Source organism: Dermacentor silvarum, chromosome 1, assembly GCF_013339745.2.
Source record: "Dermacentor silvarum isolate Dsil-2018 chromosome 1, BIME_Dsil_1.4, whole genome shotgun sequence".
Classification (NCBI taxonomy): Eukaryota; Metazoa; Arthropoda; class Arachnida; order Ixodida; family Ixodidae; genus Dermacentor; species Dermacentor silvarum.
Window position 1 is genome coordinate 193037981 of NC_051154.1, and position 23311 is coordinate 193061291.

The following is a 23311-nucleotide window of genomic DNA, read 5'->3' on the forward strand; positions in this document are numbered from 1 at the left end:
CTTTGTTGTTTGAAGCCAGGACGGGAGTATTGCGGACTAAGATGTACCGAGTCAAGTACCAAGGTATAGACACGTTGTGCTGTGCGTGTGGAGAAGAAGAGGAAACGGCTGAACACCTCATACTTGTCTGTAAAGGGCTTAACCCTACAGTGCAAGGCAACGGGGCTGATTTTTAGGGGCGAAGCTCCTTATGGCGTGGCCCGAGCGTCCCGTCGTAGGTAACCGCCTCCGGAGTAGCGGAGAGTGAGTGGAGAGGAAGAGCGCGCTCTGGCGTGTGAGGGGGCTCGCAGCATCGCGGGAGCTCGGCGGAGCTCCCGCGTGTGTGGAGAGTGTAGGAGAGGGTAGGTGCAGTGCTTCGCCGCTCCTTCTCTCGCCGTTCGCTCTCCCTCCTCCCTGCGCCCCACTCTCCCGTTCGCTCGCTCGAAACGCGTTGAAGGCGGTGGCAAGTCAAGTTCAAGTCGAGGAGCGTTTATGAATACGGGGGGTATACTCTCTCAGCAGTCATGTGATGGCGTCGGCAAACGCGGTGCACGTTCCGGCATGTGTAAATGGCTGCGTAAGACGCTGTGGCCGCTCCCCCTTACTAGAGAGTACTGCACGTTTCTAACGCGTTTGTGCTAGCGTCCCCTTAAGCGGGAGATCCGATGATTCCCTCCGGAGCTTCGCCCACTCATCATCATTCACCCCGTGGATATGCTGTGATTTTTTTCAAAGCATTGGGGTTTAGGGACAGCGAAGGCAAAATAGACTTTAAGCGGGTAGAAATAACCAAACAGAGGTTATCTGATTGGTGGATAAAATCAAGGCAGGGGTGAAATTTCACCCACCACAAAGTACGAGATATGTTAATAGTCATGGCTAGGTGGCGTATGCCACCGCCCGGTTTAAAGGGTTCAGCCTCATCCATCCATCCATCCATCCATCCGGCTAAAGCCCCCGGCGCATCGCTTCGCACTTCCCCAAGTTTCACGTTAGTGGAGCTATGCATTAGCGCTGGATTTGAACTACACAAGCGCAGGATTTGAGCTGAATTGGAACAGCATTTGATTTGGGGCGCAGAATTATGTTGAAGTCGTTCCGAGATTGCGGCGGCAGCCGGTGACGCGGCCGGCGCGTCTCTCGGTTGGCGATCGCTGCGTACGCGTCGCTGCCGTTGGCGCGGGAGGAGGCGAGTTTGCAATAGAGACTCGGCTATGTATGGCGTTGACGACCGTCAAAGGGAAACCAGCTGCCAAAAGTTATTTTTCTTTCTTAAGCCACTCTTGCATGTTAGTAGGTACGAAATTAGGTCGTACGAAAAATTCGGTACAAGATTCGTTCCAGTTTCGCGAAATTTGCGACGGAACGCTTCTGCTGGCAACCTGTATTTCTTTAGCAGACTGGACTTGGTCGTTGTCCTCTGCCTCTTCCGTAGTCATGCGGGTTATTACGTCCGCTGCTTCGCCAGGTAATAGTGTGAGTAGGCGCTGTGGCCACGACTCACGGGAAAACTCTTACTTCTCGCAGGTTCTCTCAATGTTCACCAAAAACAGACCGATGTCTCCAAGCTTGTACGGCCACATATACCCGTTCTCCTGCACTGGGCGCCTCACTGAGCCGACGTTCTCCCCAAGCGCGTTCCAACTCGATGTCAAGCCGCTTCAAGTTGGATTTGAAGCTTTCGCCTTGCCCATTCACTCTCGTGTTCGTGCGTTTCAAGTTCACGCTCTTGCCTCTCACGTTCACGCTCTTCTGTCTGTGTACTTGCCCTCTCCCGAATGGTATCAAGGCATTCCGAAAGCTCGACATCGTCGGCCTCCGACGCCTGAATAGCCCGGGCCTGATCAACTGTGGTCTTCGGAGTGAGTCGGACATCCAGACGCAACTCCTTCGCAAGCTCCAACTGCGGTGTTCGCCACTCATTCAAATTCATGGCTGACCCTAGCGCTGTTTTCTCTACTGTACACACTACTGCCTTGACGCCTACACACAGTATAGGCGACGACAGCTTTAATGAGCGCTGACAGCCAAACTTATGAGGAGCGCGCCGCGTTATCCCTCATACTCGTATTACGCATGTGAGGCGCTTCCGACAGATGGCGACTCCGTAAGTCCTCGCCTTGGGGGCGTTTGCGCTGGAGTTTGATGTATAGTAGCGGCGCCTGGTGGCGGCAAGAAAAGTTATTGGGTAGACTACCAGCTTGGGTAGTATTGAGCCCTGGCTGTGGCGTAGCACGTTTCTAGCCCGAGTTTTGCGTCGATTCGCACTTTTTTCTGCCCTGTTGCGAGTGCGCAAAGGCTCGTCACTTCTCACAGACCACGCCGCGAGCTGGCCGCAGCTTAGTTTAACGAAAACGGACTCCGTGTGCCGTGGGACGTATTGCTGGAAGCAGAAGGAATCGGCGGTGCCGATCCGGAGAGACCTAGCTCAGCCTCGAAAAAGCGTCACCGTCGTTACTGCTGCGTCGTGAGCTGCCACAAGCAAGAAGACCTGAATCCCAACATCATATTTTACCATTTTCCTTCAAGGCCTCACGAAGCGGAGCGTGCTGGATAACTTCACTACCCCACTACGAGCATTGAGAGCTAAATGTGCTCATCCTTGACCTCAAGCCAGCACGTTGAGGCCGCGCAGTAAATCACTATTGATTAGAGCACATCGATGTTGGAGCGTTGTCATTAAAAGCTACATCAAGCAGGCAGCGCGATTCGCACGTAGTGCGTTACTGCGAGCTCATATGCATAGTATCAGTTATTTATCAGTTGCTAAAGGGACAGATGGCCGCTACTACAGCGCAGGCATAACTACTTGTCTAGCGGCATGCAGTCAACAAAGACTGCCGGAGGCGGCATGATGAAAGACCGCTGACGTCGCGGCGCGTACGATCGTGCACTCGAGCAGTTCGTACATCGCGGCATGCTGAAAGACCGCTGCCGTCGCGGCGCGTACCGCCGTGCGCGTACCGCCGTTCCGTACACATGATGTCTGCTTATCGCTGCTGTGAATCCATTTATAGCAAGCATTCCTTCGCGTTTGTGCGCCTGAATCTAGCAGCGTGCGAACTAGAGTGCGAACCTTACCTGAAGTTGAACTTCGTAGGCAACTCGCTTCACTTGCGATTGATACCGCGCTAAAACTTCGCCGTTTATTTCTTGAACGGCGTACAGGTCTTCGGCATTGCATAATTTCTTGCCTTTACGCAGTGTGCCACCCTTGAAAAAAATCGTCGGCGCCCGATGTTCGCTGCAGGCCGTGGTACAACACAACCAAAAGTGGCGGGTCCATATTGTAAACGTGCTTTCCGAAGCAGACGACCGAGCTTGGTACTACCCAGTTCAGGACAGAGGGCGCTATTTATGGATGGATGCTATGAGCGTCCCCTTAGAAACGGGGTGGTGGGTTGCGCCACCAAGCTGTTATTTTCCCTAATGACCTACCTTTATTATTGAGACACACACAAATACGAAGAATTCCAGGCATCAACTTTTTTGAACCATTACTGCGAACTCTGTTTCTGTAGGTCTCCGTTGTTTGTGGTCTCCCTACTTTTCTGCCACCAAACCTCCAACCGCCTCTTACTAGCACCATTTTCGCAGCGCCCCCTGGGCAAAGCAGGAGCCCCATACTCTAGATGAGGACACTCGCGAGACGCGATCGACCAGAGCAGCAACCGCGCGCGTCCGTTGGCCCGGTGACGGCAGCGGATACCGATAGAACGCAACTTCAAGACAGAAAAGGTTTATCCCGGCGCTTCGCGGGAAATCCTAAATGATTGAGTGACGCGCGAAAGTAGGCCACCGTGGTAAGGGCAGAGCGTGGGGTAAAGGGCATCGCCTAGACAGAGCGGATAAGGCGGCGAGACGCCGCCGTATTGCGGTAACTCAATTGGTAAGAGCATCGAACGGGTAATGCGGAGACGTGGGTTCGTGCCCTATCTGCGGCCAGTTTTTATTGCGATAGCAATTATATGGACACTCCTGGTGCCTTTCTGCCATCGGCGTCGCGTCGCCATCGTCGTGAGGTTCTGTATAAAGTCCGCGGGCGATAAAACCCCAACAACACACAGGTATCCTAGGGACGTACGAAGGATGTTCCATACAAGAATTTGTGGACATCCTAGGGATGTCAGATTAATCGCATACACTACACAAGTAAGACAACAAAACGACCTACCTGGGATGTCCCAAGTCACTGCATGTTGTACTTGATTGGGATGTCAGACTTCTGTTTTCTCATATATTGGACTGTCACAGAGGTTTTCAATGCAAGAATGAGAAATAAACGCAAGTGTAGAAAGAGCACACTGCATATGGTACCTGATTTGCATGGTGTATATTTTTAGTTCTCGAACATCGGGCCTGCCATGGAGTTCCCAGTTCAAGAACTCGGGAAGAAACATCCGTACAGAAAAAGCTCTTTTATTCCGTTCAGACAAAAGTATTAAATAGACTACTGTGAACATCAAAATCCTCACGCGCAAATTGTAAGTGTTCCCTGAGCTCACACACTGTGTGGGATACATGCACAATTAACAAACATTCAGATAAATGTTCCACAATGTTTTCTGCATTACAACTGTATGCAGTTACAACTGGACAATGACACGTTACAACTGGACAATGAATGAATGAACTGGCAAGCTTTACGTTAAACTAAAAGGAAAAAAAGAAAGTATTATAAAAATGATTGTCAGCCCCTTTAAATAATGATATCACAGAACGGGTTTCTTCACACTGAGTCGGCCTCTGTTGATATCTCTGCTGCCACCCTCTCGGGAGCATGTCGAAATGTCGAAACCATGACATGTCTTTAAGGGTAGCCCTGAAGCATGTGTCCCTGGTCAGGCTGCCTGCACACACATCAAAAACATGATTTTTTTTTTAATGTCAGCTGGGTATCTTAGGAGTGAAAAGCTAAAATTTCACAACCATTACAGCCTCTTGCTTGTTCAAATTTCCTGAATAATGATGCCCTTGGTATTCATTTACATATAAGCCAGTTTTTATATAGCATAAGTAAATATAGACACAACAGTAACTGGACCCAATTGTCTCGCAGTAACACGTGCTTTGTGCATTATCCACATTGTGCCTTCACTCTGCACAAGCACTGCATGGGTGTGTGCACAGGTTGTACGAAATATCCTCAGGTGATTGAGGAACATTATACACAATGAAACATTAAAAATTAACAATGAGAAATATAAAAATAAATATGACAATATCTTCCACAATGAAAAATAACTTACGACACGTCAGCTTGCAGATATTCAGGTCACTGAACTTCTTCCCTTTCGCTCCGAACCAGCTGTACTGTATGGCAACATTCCAGGACAGCAGGCTCTTAAGGATGCGAGATGTTTGTTGCTGTGCGCTTTCACCTCCTCGTATGGCCATGTGCTTTTTCTGGGAGGAAAAGTGCAATTAATGAAAATCTGAAAGAATGATATGGCTCAAAACCCAACACAAAATAATATCCAATGCTTTCAGTGCAGCGTGTTCTGTTAATCAAAAAAATGGGAAAACTTCAGGCTAAAGGAATATAGACCACAACTGTTTCGCATACTCACAAAAGGGGAGCTTAGTGTGATTAGAGTAGAGGTGAGCAGCCTTGCCTAGAACGCGGGAATGGCTGCTTCCGGGGATCTCCGGAGCCAGCCAGCAACGTCTAACGCTAGCTGCTGGGTCCGACGTCTACCGGTAGGTGCTGGGCCCAACCCAGCAACTACCGTTAGACGTCGCTGGCTGGCTCCGGAGAGCCCTGGAAGCCGGCGTTCCCGCGTTTTAGACAAGGCTGCTCACGTCTGTACACTCTAGTGTGATAAAGCATGAAAAACAATAAAGGCAGTGGTCACTGCAGAGTTGTAACATTCATATAAATAAATTATACATAGACTAAACAGCATGGAAACAGGCATATACGGTAGTACTTCATCAGTCACGGGATCAGCAGACGGAACTTTCCTCTGAAGTTGACGAATGCGTCGGTACGCCGTCGGACTCAGCAGAGCAGACATTTTGGCAGAAGAGAGGAAAGTGACTGTCGTTTTGATGACTACTGCTGAGAGGTAAAAAGATCGGCAAGGTTCTGGCTGGTGTTGTAGAAGTCGCGAGGAGCTTTTTTCATTGTTGGGTGCTTTTTTCGTCGCGACAATAGATTGGATTTTTTACAAGTACTGCTCCAGGAGGGCACATGTAACCGGCAAATTGGGGCCTCAGGAGCGCACCTGAGGTTATAATAACGCTGTGTCTAAAGGTACCTCAGATCTACCTGCTTTGTTTCCGTTTCACTAGCTCCGTGGCTTCCTCCTACCGATTGTTGCACATGTTTTCGCAGAAGGAAGTTTATTTAACTCAAAGGGGACCATTAAAAAATGCTTTTGAAAAGTCACGAAGAGCAGCATACAAAAAGCCTGGCATGAGCAAAGACACTGCTCCATAAGAGCAGGCCCGGTCTCTACTATGGCCTCTACTGCTCCCCGGAAAAATTAGTGATGTTATTTTGAAGGTCGAGCGCCGTAAGGCTACAGTGCCCTAGAAGGGGGCATTGGGCTTACTCGCCGGCGGAGGCTATGGGGTGTGGCGGCTCCACGAACGTCGACAATATGTGCTTCTCTGACAGCTCGGGCAGCGGTGCTGGCGTCGGCTTCAATGGAATATGGGAGCGGCGACGCTGGCCTGAGCATATTAGCCCAAGTTTCTGAGGTGCGTAGGTTTGCGGTAGACATTGTCACACATTTTTTTTTTTTTTCCTGCAGTGTTTTTGTCTCGCACAGCATGCAGGTGACGAGTATGCTTTGCAGTGACTGAGCCATGCCGCAACATCAACAAAACCACTATTACGCGCTTTGTTTGGCATCCCGAAGGATAAAAATGGGTGGAAAGAGTGGGGGAAGACCACAACCAGCACGTGGCCAGAAGCAACTCAAGGCTTACTTAACACATTGCCGGCTATGTTACGCGAAAGTGTATTGTCAATGCCGGTACAAAATGCCAAGAATGCATCAAGCTGCTTACTATGACTCCACCAGGCAAATGTTTTCAGCTTCCCCAGCTAACGAAAAACTGTAACCGAGGAGGCCTCCATTATCCCTCCAGTCAGTTGTACGGCTTCGTGAAAAAGCTCCAGGATCTCTTTACGGAGTGCTTCTGTTAGAGCGAGCTACACTCTGACAGCATTATGGATATGCAGGCAGTTGTTCAGAGCAGACTTTCTCTCCAAATTCGTGGCATTGCACACAATATTATCCTCACAGCTAAAATAATTAATTTTTACATTGTCACGTCATTTTTATGTAAAGGGCTTAACAGTGACAAGGCAGGAAAGCGGCAGAGGGCCAAGCAGCTGAAGTTGAGCCGTTACACATAAGGTGAAGCGCATGAATAAATGGCTGGATGTTGCATTTCAGTTCTTGGAAATAAAAGCTTCGTGTCAGCAACAGCCTTGTTATCGTCATTTTGTTTACCCTTATATTGCTTAACATAAGCATAGCAAAGCTGTAACTCCATAATGATGGTTAATATTAAATGCAGTAGGCTACTGTCACACGTGAAACAACTAAAGTGGAACAAGGAAATATTTAAGCCGTATACCGGATGTTCAAAATTAAGCTTTATGGAATTCTTAAAAACTGCCTGTGGCAGGTAGCATAATTCTTATCGTTGAGCTGGGTTATCGAATTGGCGGACATTAGTAGCACGAGAAATCAAAACATATTCAACTGATTAACAAAAATTGACTAATGAACTTCTTAGTTAATTACTTTACGACACATATTGCAATTTAAGAATTGTAGCCGGTGAGCTTGTCAGGCGTATCCACTTGGAATGAATTTTCAGAATTACATCAGTTTGGAGATATGCGCCATCAAACTCACCGTAAAAATGCACTATTGTTCCACTTTTTTACCAAAATGCTGCTTTATACATTGAAGCACAAAAGTAACTTGAACACCCATGTATTTCGTCACACTTTGGGAAATAATATCTCGAAACTGGTCTCATCCTGGAAATTCATTTCAAGTGGATGTGTGTTGCAAACTCACCGGCTACAATTCGTAAATTGCAAGATGTGCCGTTAAGTAAATAACTAAGAAGTTCATTAGTGAATTTTTGCTAATTAGTTGAATATGTGCTTCGAATTCTCGTGCTACTAATGTCCACTTCGAATAACCCAGCTCAACGATAAGAATAATGCTACCTGCCACAGGCTATCTTTAAAAGTTCCGTAAAGCTTAATTTTGAACACCCGGTATACAATTTTATTTTAGCTAAGCAAAGGCACAAATCTGGCTAGCATACCTGCATTTTTTTAGCTCGGCTAGGAAGTATGCATGCACTGTTTTTCGACTAATTCACTGGTGGACTACTGGACATAACCTTGATACAAAATCATTTTAGGTTAGGCCGACACGGCATGAAACCGTATGTTGATCAGTTTTTCTAATTAAATTTTTTACAATTGCTTCATAATTCAGAAAATTTAGAGGCCCCTTCCGCATAAGCAAAATCTGTCGGCGACGACTTCTTTGCATGAAAAGTCTAGCAGTTAGGATAGGCAGCAGATTGCCCAAGAGTTGCCGTTGTCCTTTTCCACAAAGTACCAGCGTTGTACGGAATGGAGTTCCTGGAACTAGTTCCTTTTCGGAGGAACGCCACCGTTCTGTAAAGGGTCGGCAGAACTGTAACGGTAACTCGTTAGGTTTACGAAGGAACGGCAGAGTGAACGGCGTTCCTTCTGTAAACGTTCCACGGCATTGAACAGACGCACGCAGCACATCATGCAGGGCGGATGGGCGACCGCGTGAGGCGCAAACTAATACCGCTTGGCTGTCACGTGACTATGGTGAATTTTTTTTGTGAGTTCTCCATTATGTTTTTTTTTATGACTAGGTTCAAGATTGTCACGTGACGCTCCCTCCTGTAGTTTCTTTCTTCCATGCCGGCCTGCCGCAGAGGAACGATGATGTCAGGATCGCAGCACCACTTGAAGGACTTCGCGGCAGATGGAAAATTTCCAGTCCTCACGTGTCTCGCATTCATTATGACACTATCGACCAATCCTGGTTTTCACTTCAAGGCGCCTGACGAAAAAACTGGTTCGTCTGTTGGACACAGACATCAAGATGCAACTCTTGCTGAGGTCAAACAAGGGACTTTACTGAGTTGCGAATATGTATTCTGAAGAACATTCCTTTTTGCCCACTTATACTGCAATATTGAATCAGCATTCAATATTGAATGTATATGAATACGCCTATGTATAGTTCCTTTCGATACGGTTTCGTGTGCAAGATGTTTAATTATGGTGCATGTAACTTTCTATTTGCACATTTGACGCGCATTTGAATACTGACGCGCAGTCAGTATCCTGACTGCGCATTTGAAGACCGAAGTGGAAAGTGCCACATGTGTTGCACTTGCAATAGACGAATACCAAAGTTGAAGTTAGACATGTCTAGAGTATGTCCGGTGCTTCCTGAAAAAAATTCGTCTAGGAGCATTTTCTTTGGATTCTTTTTATCTCCAGATAATCTGCTGCCGGCGATGTTTAATTTCGTATAATATACGTTGTTCAATGCGAGTTTTAAATTTCTCACTTTATTTGTAATGTAATTGTAATTGTTATTGTAATGGGAACTCGTTTCAAGATTGGGAAGGAACAAGCTTTCATTTCTGTTTTAGAGCAACGTGTACAACACTGCAAGGTACTATTGTGGCAAATATCATGTGGCCTCAACAAATATAGTGCTTGCTAAAGATATGTAAAGAATCTCAAGCGTGGCAAAACAAAGAGTGTCAATTGCTTCGAACTCAAATCAACAGAAGCGCAAGGAAAATGACCGCTTCTGCAAGCAAAGGGTGCAAAGCTTCCATTGAAGTTGCCTGTGGCGCTACCTTTTGGATGCGACGCTAACTGCGTCAGAGGAGCGGCTGAGTAAGTCCACTGCCCCCTTCTAGAGCACTGCAGTGTATTATGGGAGACTCGCTGCCAAGTCGGCGCTGCAAAAGCAACGCTAAACAGCGCCCGCGCTGCAAAATCGGCGCTAAACAGCGCCCCCCAACGGCGAGTACGTTGGTTTCGAGTAAGGGGAAAGGTGGCCGTATGCTGCTGAAAGCTCAGGAGCGCAATGGAGCCGCCGCTTTCGCTTTTGCTGCGGTTTGGATTTCGGCGAATTTCAGACGTGCAAGAATTCTTTAGGCCGAGCACTCTTCAAAACGGCAGGAAGCTGTTCAACGCCTAGTACGTTTACGACGTGGAAGAGATAGCAGGGACTATTTCGGCGCGCTGCCACTCGCAAGTTCAGCGATTGGCATACGACATTGAAATACAGGAAAGTTCTATGAGGCATGTTCGCGCGATTAGCGACAATGAATGGACGAAGAGATTGCTCTTAAAGAAATCCAAAATGATCTGCAATAAATGACGAATGATTCATGAAAGGTCCACCGACGACTGCTGGCCGCTACCGTCGGCGACCCGAATTCGGGCCGCCGTGGGTCTGCCGTTTCTGCAGCGCAGTCAATCGCGCAAGCACTTTTTTTTTTATTTTTTTTTTCAGCATGCACGGCAGTTACGCGTAATTTTCAACATTTGTCTCCACAAAATTTTTCAAATTGTGTATGTGCGCGGAGGCAGTTCGCAACTTCGCATGCTGACAGCCGTGGTGTTGCACTCTGACCCGTGTTGGCTGCGCGCTCCGAAAGTACTTTTTTGAGTTAGCATTCGCTGGCCTTGACGGAGCCCTTCGTTAACCTTGCATCTCATTCATTCGTTCGGGACGCTCGGCAGGTGAACGAGCCACGTTGCTTACCCTATATGTATAGGTTGTAAATACCTTACATGTATACGTAGCAGACAGCGTTTCTTTTGCGTACTTCACGCGTCGAACAGCACGTATCCAGCGCTCCCGTCGCTCCGCTTCGTATGGCTTTCCGGGGAACCGATAGAACCACGCAGATTACGACCCCCATGTTCATGACAATTTACCAAGCAACAATAACGGCGGCTGCCGCGCTTCGGGACCGCGCGCTTTTCAGCGTAATCGTCAGGTCTCCCTGTTTTCGACGCGGTTTGTCGAAACAGAGAGCGCTCGCTTTCCATGTTCGGCGATGCAGACGGAAGCGCACAAGGTCGTGCGTACGTTTCAAGCACTTTTCGAGTCTGAAAATTGCTCACATACAACACTCACAATACAACGCACAAAGCGAGCGAGGCCTCTAACTCAAGGGTCCATCTTGACTTACTACCAAGCCAACTTCGTTGCACGCCACCCAAGCTGCGCCACAGTACTTTCAAAACTCCAGCGCGTCAGCCCCTATGTAGGCGCGCATAGAATAAAGAATAGGCGCGAGAACAACGTTACTAGACGTTGGCGCGAGAAAGGTATAATCCGGCCTGACTCACTCAGCACGAGCGCCACAATCACGAAAAAGTCTGTCCGATGTACACCCAGCAACGAAAAAAGCGCCCCGCGACTTCTACACCAGTGTGAACCTTGCCGACAGTTGAACTTCAGCTCCACAGATAGCCCCAACTGTGGAATAACATCTGAGGAAAGTATTTAAGCGCCTCACTCACTTTCGGGAGCTATGTCCGTTTGCTCATGCGTGCGCAGCCAAGCGCGACCTAGAACAGAAACAAAACGAACCCGTAAGACCGGGGTTACGAACACAGGCATTCCCCCTGCTTGTGCAGTGAGCATAAAATCTTTAGAAATAGCAATACTTACCTTTCTGTTAAACGCGAGGACAAAAGACGCGCGAGAAACTACGCCGTCATCAAGGAGACCTTGCCGCCATATACACCGTAGTTTTCTATAGTTCCGCTATGTCCCGCTAGAGTGACCATTGTCTAGTACACTCTAGTTCCGCTTCTGCTCAAAACAAGAGAAATTGATCATGATAGTGCAGTATTAAGAATGACAATTATTCATCTACATTTTGCAATTTATACATAAACGGTAGTTATTATTAATACAACTCTTAATTTTTACAAGCGTGTTGATAATAACAAACGTCTGCAATAAAAAGTTGAAGTAAAACCGAAACCCAACTAGACCCCTCGTTTTTTCGGTTTCACGAGCAATGTGCCGTGGCAATATTCCGAAACAGCGACAGAGCGCGGCGCTGAAGGAAAAAAAAAAAAAAAATCTGAAGCTTATGCGCCCACTAAACCAAGAAGTTCAGTGTTCAATAGCCTTCGTCCTTCTAATTATGTTCAATAGCCTGGCAAGGCAACACGAATTCAGGATCGCCGGTCAGCCTCTAGAGTCTGTAAATGAGTACGTTTATTTAGGCGAATTAGTCTCAGGGGACCCTGATCATGATAAGGAAACTTACAGAAGAATAAAATTGGGTTGGAGTGCACGCGGCAGGCATTGCCAAATCCTGACGGGAAGCTTACCGCTAACGTTGAAAACAAAAGCGTACAATCACTGCATTCTACCGGTGCTAACATATAGGGCAGAAACTTGGGGGTTAACAAAGAATCTTGAGAACAAATAAGTTAAGGACCGCACGAAGAGCGATGGAACGAAAGATGCTAGGCCAGATGTTAAAGAGACAGGAAGAGAGCGGTGTGTATCAGCTAGAGAGCAAACGGGGATAGCCGATATTCTAGCTGCCATTAAGGGATTTAGACGGAGCTGGCCGGGCCATGTAATGCGTAGGGTAGAACAGAATGGGTGCCAAGTGAAGGCAAGCGCAGTCGAGGACGGCAGAAAACTAGGTGGGGTGATGAAGTTAGGAAATTTACAGGCCCAAGTTGGAATCAGCTAGCGCAAGCAGGGGTAATTGGAGATCACAGAGAGAGGCCTTCGTCCTGCAGTGGATATAAATATAGGCTGATGATAATAATAAAACCAAGAAGGATAACTCCTTTCTAAGAAACAATCGCGATCCGGTCATAAATGCGCGAGGTAAACAAACGTGATGGATTTTTCTTCTTTTTTTTTGCGTTCCCCATGTGAGAGGACTTGCTAAAAACGATGGAAAATCAAGAAAGTGATATCACGTTTCACGTTGTAACATATATATGCGGTTTACGACACACTCGGAAGAAGTAAGCATGCTGTGTCCAGATTTTCAGAATATCTACTGCATAGTCCCGTGTGAGACGTCCGCAGGATGCCTGTCGGACGTCCGGTGAGGGACATGCGATATGCTGGTGCATTTTATTGCGATAGCAATTATATGGACACTCCAAGCGCATTCCTGCCGTCGTCGTCGCCGTGAGGTACCGTATAAAGTCCAACGGCAATGAAAAAAGCGCGCGAGGGACGGGGACGCGCTCTTCCACGGAGAGTGAACGCACGGCGGAGAGCAAACGCGATGTCTTCCGTCGTGCGAAAATCCGTGTGTGTGTGTGGGGGGGGGGGGGGGGGGAGGCGACGTTTAGCTACGGCACCAAATGCGTATGTTGCGACCGGGCGCAAGGGGACCTGGCGACTCAATCTCCCATGCGAAAGGAGGAGGGAGGGTGCGCGGCTTCTACTCTGCCAGCAACTGCGTACTTGTACTTTGCGCGGCTGAGGGCTGTCGCGCGCAACTTATCTTTAAAGCTATCTCCACACGGCTCTGACCTTTGTATGCGCTGTGCTTTCGCCGCTCGGTTTCCTTTGAAGCAATACACCACACGAACCTTCGGTCGCTGCTGCAACCGCGCTTGCTCACACCGGCGTTTTGACAGTAGTGCTTGTCAACTGTCATCGAGTGTGATCTATTCATGTTTGCTTGTGCGCGCTGACACCATGCTTGTTAATTTAGTTAGTAAGCGAACGTGTCCAAGTTTATGCAGCCGATAAAAATACTATCCTTACTCCGTGTAGCTCTCTACTAGTAAATTTGCTATCGCAATGGATTCTTCGCCTTGCGGGCGAAACTGTGACTTTTTTTTACTCCGCGCCACCCGAGCGACCGCGCGCGCCCGCCGATCCGCAAGGCTCCGGGGGAGGCTTAGTACTACGCCGCGCGCTCACGCCCGGGCGGCCTTATCTTGAAAGCCATATTCGGCGGGGCCAGAGTCCTTCCTCCCTGCGCTGTGTTTTCGCGGCCTAGTTCGCGTTGATGCGAGCGGCGCGGGACGAAGGTCAATTCGCTCGCTGCTGCTGCTGCCACGTTTTGACAGCGAGTTCCCGCGGTCATCGAGTGAGATGCGTTCATGTTTGCTTGTGCGCGCGTGACACCATGCTTGTTAGTTTAGTTAGTATGCTTATGTTCACAAGTTTATACGGCCGATAACACTACTATCCTTACTTCGTATAGCTGTTCACTAGTTGATAACCCTAATCGATGCTTCGCCTTTCGGGCGAAACTGCGACTTTTTCATTCACTTTCATTTCCGTTGACATATCATTTCTTTAATTCAATTAATAAGTACAAGTAACTTACCCTATGCTGGCCATGGTGACCTAGTTTGTTGGCTTCTTAATTATGATATGACTTATAAAAATAGGGCCCTCGGTTTCCCTTCTTCTCGTTCATTATATATATATATATATATATATATATATATAATAAAAAATTGTTAATTGGTGCTGAATAAGCCAATTTCAACAGTGTAGTGAAGCCAATTAACTTTCTCTGGAGTTGGGCAAATTTTTATGGGTGTTCTGCAAATAAATGTGTTACCATGTGTATATTTCAAGTATTTATTTAGTGTACCGATTCAGGCAAGTGCTTAGAAAAAATTGCCATTTTGAAAACATTTTTTTTTTTTTTTGTCTGTGATAACTCGGGAGGTAAAGGGTTAAATATAAGTGAACTGAAAGCAAATGAGTCTAGCTGCAACACAGAACATTCGTTGCCTTGCTTTAATGACAACCTCTGTCACTACAACATATATTTTATGGTTTCACACTTACTTGTTTACAAAAATGGGCAAAATGCATGCATCTTTGGTATAACACAACACTCGTAATGCACAATTAAGTGAATGAAAATTGGCTGATGAGCTAGAGAAACCAAAGTGAACCTTCACTAATTCATAAGCAGGTAGCTTCACGCTCAGGTGGCTCATCAAACTGTGCTGTGCCAAGAATCTTAGTTGAACAAGGATGGTGACCGTCACATGCAGTGCCTCCGGGACATGCATGCAGCGGTACGACAATACCTGCTTTCCTGTTTTTGCTCATGCCACATCAACCGATTGATTGTTATGAAATTATTAATAAAAAAATTGGAGAGTTTGAATGGCCCCGCGCAAGATACTACTGGTAATAAACCTCCAGCGCTTATTGAATGGGTGCCGTAGTGCTACAGTTCACCTGCTGAGGGGGGGCTGAGCCCCTCCTCAAGTAATGGAGGGGGAGCTGGGCCCCCCCTTACTTTAAGCACTGCTCACAACCATTCAGGCATCAAAATTGTACCTCGGAATCTTATGCCAGCTGTAGAAGCTGTTTTAACCAAAGTGGGAGATATTTATGTTCGTGCACCATTATTCAAATAGCGCTGTGCCGTGTCGTCTGCTACCGAGAGCTTGCAAGATGCCTGCACTTACGAAGTAGCGCGTGCAGGAGAACCGTGAACTAATGCTGAACTTGCCTTGCACTAAGTAAATCAAAGAGCGCGGTGCAGGCAGCACGTGCTACGCTGTAATATCGAGGTCAAAAGTGCTGCACTCCCTGAACTAGTGCAGAAAGTGCCACCAAATCGAAGAGACCACATATTTCCATATCATTGTCCAATATTAGTTTTTTTTTTACCCTACACTGGCCACACAAGTGTAGTGTGGAGGCTAGAGGAGTAGGTGTGCCGACCGAGCGTAGTTCACCACTTCTCTACATCGTGACGCAAAAATGGCATTGCTGTCAGTAGAATGGGGCTCCTGCACGTGTTGTCGGCTGTGCGCAGGGAAGAGTACGGTGTAGACAAAACGTTTTGCGTGTTTTAGGATATCTCTGCCACTTATTTCAGCTTTAATCTATGCATAAAATATCATTCTGAGAAGTACAAGCAGAGCTGTATGAAAAATTTTGCTGTTGTTAGAAAACATGAAGTGCTGGAATTATTTTTATAGCTTCTCTGTAACATGCTCTGCAAGAACCTTGCACTTGCAGTTTTAGCGGTTTTGAACAAGTGCGGAGTTATTTTGGAGTTTTAGGCTGTCAACTAATGCAAGATTGCTTTTGTAGATTTGATGCATCCAAGTATCATTTGAATCAAATAAATTATGAGGTTCAATCACCAGAAGCAATTAACACAAGGGCTATGAGAGACACTGCAGTGGGGGCTCCGGATTACTTTGTTCAGCAGAGGTTCTTTAATGGAGGCTTAAACCTAAGTACACGAGTGTTTTGCATTCCAACCCAATCAGAATGTGGCCACCACGGTAGGTAAACGAACCCATGACCTCATTATCAGCAACACAACGATAACCGCCGAGCCATCACGGCGGGGAAGAATTCTGTTTGGAGCAAGGATGTTACACTTGGTGCTGAATTTACAGATCCTGTGTAATCAAGTCTTGTTGTCATTCGCCTGTCTGAAAGCTTAGTGGAAAATCTTTGCAACCGTTGATGCCGTAGCTGGCAACATTTTGTCTATATTTCAGCAACAATCGAACTTACCTCTCCTGCAGAGTTATCCCAGTCAAAAAAAGCAATCAAGTCCAATTGGGAAATTTCCAATTGGTACCAATTGGAAAATTTCCAATCGTAAATTAGTACATAAGTGGACCAATTGAACCAACTGGAACATGCATCAATTGGTTTTTGTTGGAGTGACCAATTGTACCCAATGGGTGCCACTTGGTATGAAACCAACTAGTTTGAATGACCAATTGCACCAATGGGCAATACCAATACACATATAAACCCCACAAAGCAAACCTAAATAGGATTCCAGCTGTCAGAAACAGGTTTGCTATAGCCTTATTACTGCATGCATCATCATCATCAGCCTATATTTATGTCCACTGCAGGACGAAGGCCTCACCCTGCGATCTCCAATTACCCCTGTCTTGCGCTAACTGATTCCAGCTTGCGCCTGCAAAATTCCTAACTTCATCACCCCACCTAGTTTTCTGCTGTCCTCAACTGCGCTTCCCTTCTCTTGGTATTCATTCTGTAACTCTAATGGTCCACCGGTTATCCATCCTACGCATTACATGGCCTGCCCAGCTCCATTCTTTCTGCTTAATGTCAACTAGAATATCGGCTATTCCCATTTGTTCTCTGATCCACACCCCTCTCTTCCTGTATCTTAACGTTAGGCCTAACATTTTTCGTCCCATCGTTCTTTGTGCGGTCCTTAACTTGTTCTCGAGCTTCTTTGTTAACCTCCAAGTTTCTGCCCCATATGTTAGCACTGGTAGAATGCAGTGATTGTACACTTTCCTTTTCAACGACAGTCGTAAGCTCCCAGTCAGGATTTGGCAATGCCTGCCGTATGCACTCCAACCCAATTTTATTCTTCTGTGAATTTCTTTCTCATAATCAGGGTCCCCTGTGAGTAATTGACCTAGATAAACATACTCCTTTACAGACTCTAGACGCTGACAGGTGATCCTGAATTCTTGTTCCCTTGCCAGGCTATTTAACATTATCTTTGTCTTCTGCATATTAATCTTCAACCCCACTCTTACACTTTCTCCATTAAGGTCCTCAATCATTTGCTGTAATTCGTCCCCATTGTTGCTGAATAGGACAATGTCATCTGCAAACCAAAGGTTGCTGAGATATTCGCCGTTGATCCTCACTCCTAAGCCTTCCCAGTCTAAGAGCTGAATACTTCTTCTAAGCATGCAGTGAATAGCATTGGAGAGATTGTGTCTCCTTGCCTGACCCCTTTCTTGATAGGTATCTTTCTACTTTTCTTGTGGAGAACTAATGTTGCTGTGCAATCCTTGTAGATATTTGAAAAGATAGTCACGTATGCCTTCTGTACTCTTTGATTACTCAATGCCTCTATGACTGCTGGTATCTCTACTGAATCAAATGCTTTTTCATAATCTATGAAAGCCATATAGAGAGGTCGATGGTACTCCACAGATTTCTCTATTGCCTGATTGATGACATGGATACGATCCATCGTAGAATATCCCTTCCTCAAGCCAGCCTGTTCTCTTGGTTGGCTGAAGTCAAGTGTTGCCCTGATTCTATTGGAAATTATCTTGGTGAATATATTATACAATACTGAAAGCATGCTAATGGGTCTATGATTCTTCAGTTCTTTAACGTCTCCCTTCTTATGGATTAGTATAATGTTGGCGTTCTTCCAGCTTTCTGGTACACTTGAAGTCATGAGGTATTGAGTATAAAGGGCCGCAAGCTTTTTAAGTATGATACCTCCTCCATCTATGATTAAATCGACTGTTATTCTGTCTTCTCCAGCAGCTTTTCCCCTGGTCATGTCTTTCAAGGCCCTTCCAACTTCATCGCTAGTTATAAAAGGAGCCTCTGTATCAATTCGAATGAAAGTAGCTTGGCTGCTCTGGGTACTGTACAGGCCAGTATAGAATTCTTCCGCGGCTTTTACTATGTCATCGAAATTGCTGATGATATTACCCTGCTTATCTTTCAGTGCATACATTTTGCCTTGTCCTATGCAAAGTTTTCTTCTCACTGATTTCATGCTGCGTCCTTATTTTACTGCTTCCTCAATCTTTTCCATGTTATAATTTCGGATATCCTTTACTTTCTTCTTGTTGATCAGTTTCGACAGCTCAGCGAATTCTATCTGATCTGTCGAGTTTGACACTTTCATGATTTGCTGTTTCTTTATTAGGTCCTTTGTTACTTAGGAGAGCTTATCTACTGGTTGCCTTGGTGATTACCTCCCACTTCAATTGCTGCTTCTGAGATCAGCCTAGTTATGGTTTCATTCATTACCTGTATGTTGTATTCATCTTCCTGTTCTAACGCTGCATATTTGTTTGCGAGCACCAGCCTGAATTGGTCTGCTTTTACCCTTACTGCATCTAGATTGACCTGTTTCTTCTTGACTAATTTTTTATTCTTTCTCTCTTCAAATTGAGAGAAATCCTGCATTCATATATAGCTATAACTCATTCCAGTGTCCTTGAATGGGTTCATAAATTGACAGTATGATTTCCCAGTTGGTTACGTTCTAGCTAGTTTATTCCTCTAAGTAGTCCTATTAGACTTGGTTAGGAATGTAAGGTGGGCCTAGCTGGTTCAAACTGGCAAGTCCAATTGGACTCAATTGGTTGCATCCCTGACTCAATCTTAACCAATTGGAGGTAAGGATTTCCCAATGGGCCCAGTTCATTACAATTGGCAAGTCCAGTCGGACTCAATTGGTTTCACTTTGACTTAATCGTAACTAGTTGAAACTAGGGATTTTCCAATTGGTGCCAATTGGGTCCAGTTCATTTCAATTGGCAACTCCAATTGGTGTTTCGTCTGACCCAATCGTAACCGGTTGGAAGTTAGGATTTTCCAATTGGTTCCTATTGGTCCCAGTTGCAGTTGATTCCTATTAGAAAAGCTAATTGGAGTCAATTTTTTTTTTTACTTGGTTGTGTCAAGTTTCTGTTGAAAGTTATGTGAAAGTTATATTTCGCTTCTTTAGGCTGTTTCTGGCTGCGAACAGTATGATATTACACACAATGAACATTGATGTAGGTACATAAACAGTCAGGATTCTCAAGTCTGTTTATTGTTGAGGTTTTGTGGCCAACTGCTACGGCACTTACTCAGGATTCTGTTATCAATTTTCTCCCATGGTGTATTTTGCAATAAACAAAGTATATATGTTTGTTTCTATTGAGCGGCCGTGATTTGGCTATTTACAGGGTTGCTGCTTTTGCGGTTTAGTGTTGTTTTGGGTGCACTTTGCACATTTCTTTTTTTTCCTCTTCCTTGGAACGGATATTTGGTTTTTGTGGGCAAAAGTGGCACATTTTTCTTACTGTTTGTGAGTGGCAAATCCTCATTATTCTCTTTTTTTCAATTACAGTCTTCAAAGATATGAGTGATGATGATGTTTATGGACACATTCTCCATGTAAGTACAATTAAAGTGCACTCTGATAAGCAGATCATTCCTTTTGAATTGATTACGTAACTTTTCGTGTTAATACACATTAGTGAAACAGATGAGTGTTGCATTATTAGCTGCATTTCATGGGTGCCTTCGAGCTGAGGTTTATGTGCAGTAGCTCTTTCTGCAAAAGATGCATGTGTTCATTTGCATATGAAATCCATATGCAAATGCATGTGTCCCTACCACCTTGCTCAAGTCAGTTGTCCTAACTGGAAGCCCTTTTAGCCACAATGTGGCATATAACTGAATCATCTCTTGGTGTAAACAAAATGTTGCAAGGCATATACGTACGAGAGGATCATGAGAACAGGCACAAGTGAATCTGTAAGGGGGATAAAACAACTTGGATTGAGTGAATGTGCGTATTTACTGTCCCTTTAGCCCTTTGTCATTCTTTTTATTTCGATATTTACTTCTTTTATTCCAGTTTGTTAAGGTGTGAATCATGCAGCGAATGCTGAAGTTCCTATGTGTACATTGGCAAGGTGCTGAAGCCTTGAACTGAATATGATCGTTTTTTGACAATTCATTTTGCAAGTCTGTCGCAGAAGTAAGCCCAGCTCACTGTTACTGCTGGTTTTATTTCGTGTTTCAAAATAGCAGCTGAAGGTTCTTTTTAACTGATGTATTTCCAGTGCTTCAGAAGAAACATAAAAAATTGGAGTAAAAGAGAACAGGACAGAGAGGACGCTGGTCTTCAACTGATCTTAATCCCAGAAAGTACACCAACATGAGAAGCGTTAACAGATTAAAGAACTAGAATCGTGGTGCATGCGTCAAGCCACTCGTCACACATGTGTATTACACAAGTTTCGACACAGATAGTCACACTCTTTCATTGTCAGCGAGATAGAGGCAGTGCTAAAACATTTATCAGACTGTTTTCTGATGCTGTAGGCCTCGAGAATCAATCTGCATTTTTCATCTTTGTACTTTCCCATAACACGTGTGCTATGAAACAAAGGTCTGCACTCGCATCGCTTACTGTGGTCTGCTAAATGGCCAGATCCCACTAATGCTCGTACCTGCGCACGATGTCCCATCTGTCTGTTGCTTATGCAGCGCCCAGTCTGGCCCATGTAGCATTTTCCACATGACAGGGAGATGCTATAAACAACCCCGGTAGTTCACGTAATGAAAGGGGTGGCGTGCTTTTTGAGCAGACAGGCCCTTTGTGCTTTTTGTCATTTACGACTCGGCACATATGAGCCAGCTTGTCCGGCGCTGAGAACAGCATGGGAACCCTCCATTTGGCAGCTGTCTTTTTGAGGCAGTGGGACAGGTCAAGTAAATACGGCACAACTACTGGCCGTTTATCTGTTCAAGTCCTGAGGCCTTTTTCTTTTGGTTCCCTGGACCTTTGGTTCCCTGGACCTTTAGTTCCCTGGTTCCCTGGACTATAGCTTTCAAAGCGCTGGAAATGCATTAGTCATCAGAAATCCAACTTGCCCAACTTTTTGCCATACACTTTCTATGTTTAGTATTGTCATGTTGTTAACGCCAGAGGAATCAACCATGCTACTGCTAACTGTTGCCGTAATAGGTTTTCAGCTGTTGTATTTGCCACTGTTATATTCCTCACAGGATTGCAAATGTGACAAGTCATTGCCTTGCATCCCTGGTTACCTGTAGAGATGTATACCTTCATTTTCCCATGACATAGTACATGTCCCACTTCAATTATAGCATTCACTCATGGAACACTATTAATGATGCCTACTCAGTGCAACATATGAGGGACAGAAAAAATATGAAGAAGTGCGTCAACTTCTTGTCTTTTGTGCCTTATCTTTCCAAGTGCAGTGAATTGACTGACACTGCAGCTCATTCTGATTGCACAAGTGTGCACTTCCATGAAACTTGCAGTATGTTCCTTGAATGTATGAACTCTCTGAAACATTTTGAAACCTTTGAAAGCACTGTTTCTTTCTGATACCATAGGACCTTGTTATAGGAAACTAGATGGGAATGAGGGAAAAGTGTACCATATAGGGTGCTTTTTATAAGGGTAGTCATACCATGCTCTTAGTACAGACAACAAAATTGCTTTAAACAATCATGAAACTTTATTAGTCCATCAGCAGTGGACATAACAGTCCCAGATGAGAGCATAGAGAAGGCAAATCAGAACCAACAGGGCTAGTTGTGATGATAGGTGATGTGAAGGTCACCATAAATCTACCACTAACTTTAGTGGTCTATTGGTAACTTACACGTACAACTTGTGTTTAAGGTCACTATAAGAGGGGGCATGTTAAAGACAGTCGTGCAGGTCACTGGTGTTTGGGCCAGGGCCAAGGCCAGTGGCACTCTAAAGAATTTGTCTGGTTTTGCCATTCACTAAGGCACTGGGTTTCTTTGCCATAAGAATAAAATAATTAGCTACAATTGGTCCCATTGCATATTACAGTGTGAGATTTACTAGCTATAATGAAGTTTTTCTGGAGCATCATGATGGTAAGGGCGTGCATCCTTCCGTAGCTCTGCTGGAGATATGTGGCTATTGTTTACAATAACTGCTGTTCTGAAAGCACATCTGTGTAAGATAATTGCTGCAAAAAGCACACTTCTGTGGCATTCTCATCCTGTTAGCCATGTTCAATAGCTTTGTGGGTGCCAAAGGTGCTATAAAGTATTACTGGGTAGTTTATATATTTATGCTGACATTTGTGCAAGTTAGTATGGTTTTTCTGTGCAGCTGTCGACATGTCATGAAGACTCCTAAGAAATATTCATTTTCGCTTTGCTTCTCTCATTGCAGTCCTCTACACCTGAATTCGGTGGATCACAGAGTGACAAAGCCTTCAGCTTTAATGAATGTAACCTGTCCTCAACTGACATAAAAATGGAGCCTTGCTCCCGGGAGTCTCCATGCAGCTATCCGGACCCAGACACATTTCTTAATAATGTAAGTTTGTTTATTGTGGTATTGTTGAACATTTGCCAAACATGCTAAGGAAGCAACCTTCTATCTAGAATGATTTATAAGGAAAATGTACGTGGTAAGAAATCTGTGCTTGCTATGCAAGCCTATTTTGAGTGCTTTCTGCATGAATTAGTATATGCTGTGCTTGTATTATATATTGGTGCAGTAAGTCATAACTAGCACAGAAAGGTTAATTTAAATGGAAATGCTGGTAATTACCTCCTGTCCACCCCCATCAGTCATTTCATTTATACATGTTTTCATTAACCTTTTCCTGACAATTGAAAAAATGCCTGTTTATATGGCTTTTGGTGAGTGTTTTATGGAGAAGTTTAGAATGCCATACATAAGAAATTTAGCCATATATAAGTGATATTTAGAAAAATGGAATTTTCATAGC

At 45.2% G+C, this 23311-nt stretch overlaps 1 protein-coding gene and 1 long non-coding RNA gene across 2 annotated transcripts in view; one reads left to right on the forward strand and one right to left on the reverse strand.

The window, feature by feature from the left end:
- LOC119436577 (cyclic AMP-dependent transcription factor ATF-6 alpha-like) overlaps window positions 1-23311 on the forward strand; it is a 126862-nt gene that overhangs the window by 12921 nt on the left and 90630 nt on the right. Inside the window, exons 2-3 of the mRNA XM_037703462.2 lie at window positions 19900-19946; window positions 22747-22893. Coding sequence (XP_037559390.1) covers window positions 19900-19946; window positions 22747-22893 — 194 coding nt within the window. The remainder of the gene's footprint in view (window positions 1-19899; window positions 19947-22746; window positions 22894-23311) is intronic.
- Window positions 4386-11815, reverse strand: LOC119436578 (uncharacterized). Its single transcript, XR_005189080.2, has 4 exons — window positions 11712-11815; window positions 11561-11608; window positions 5229-5385; window positions 4386-4829 (listed from the first exon to the last, which is right to left on the reverse strand). It is a non-coding gene; the product is annotated as an uncharacterized LOC119436578 (long non-coding RNA).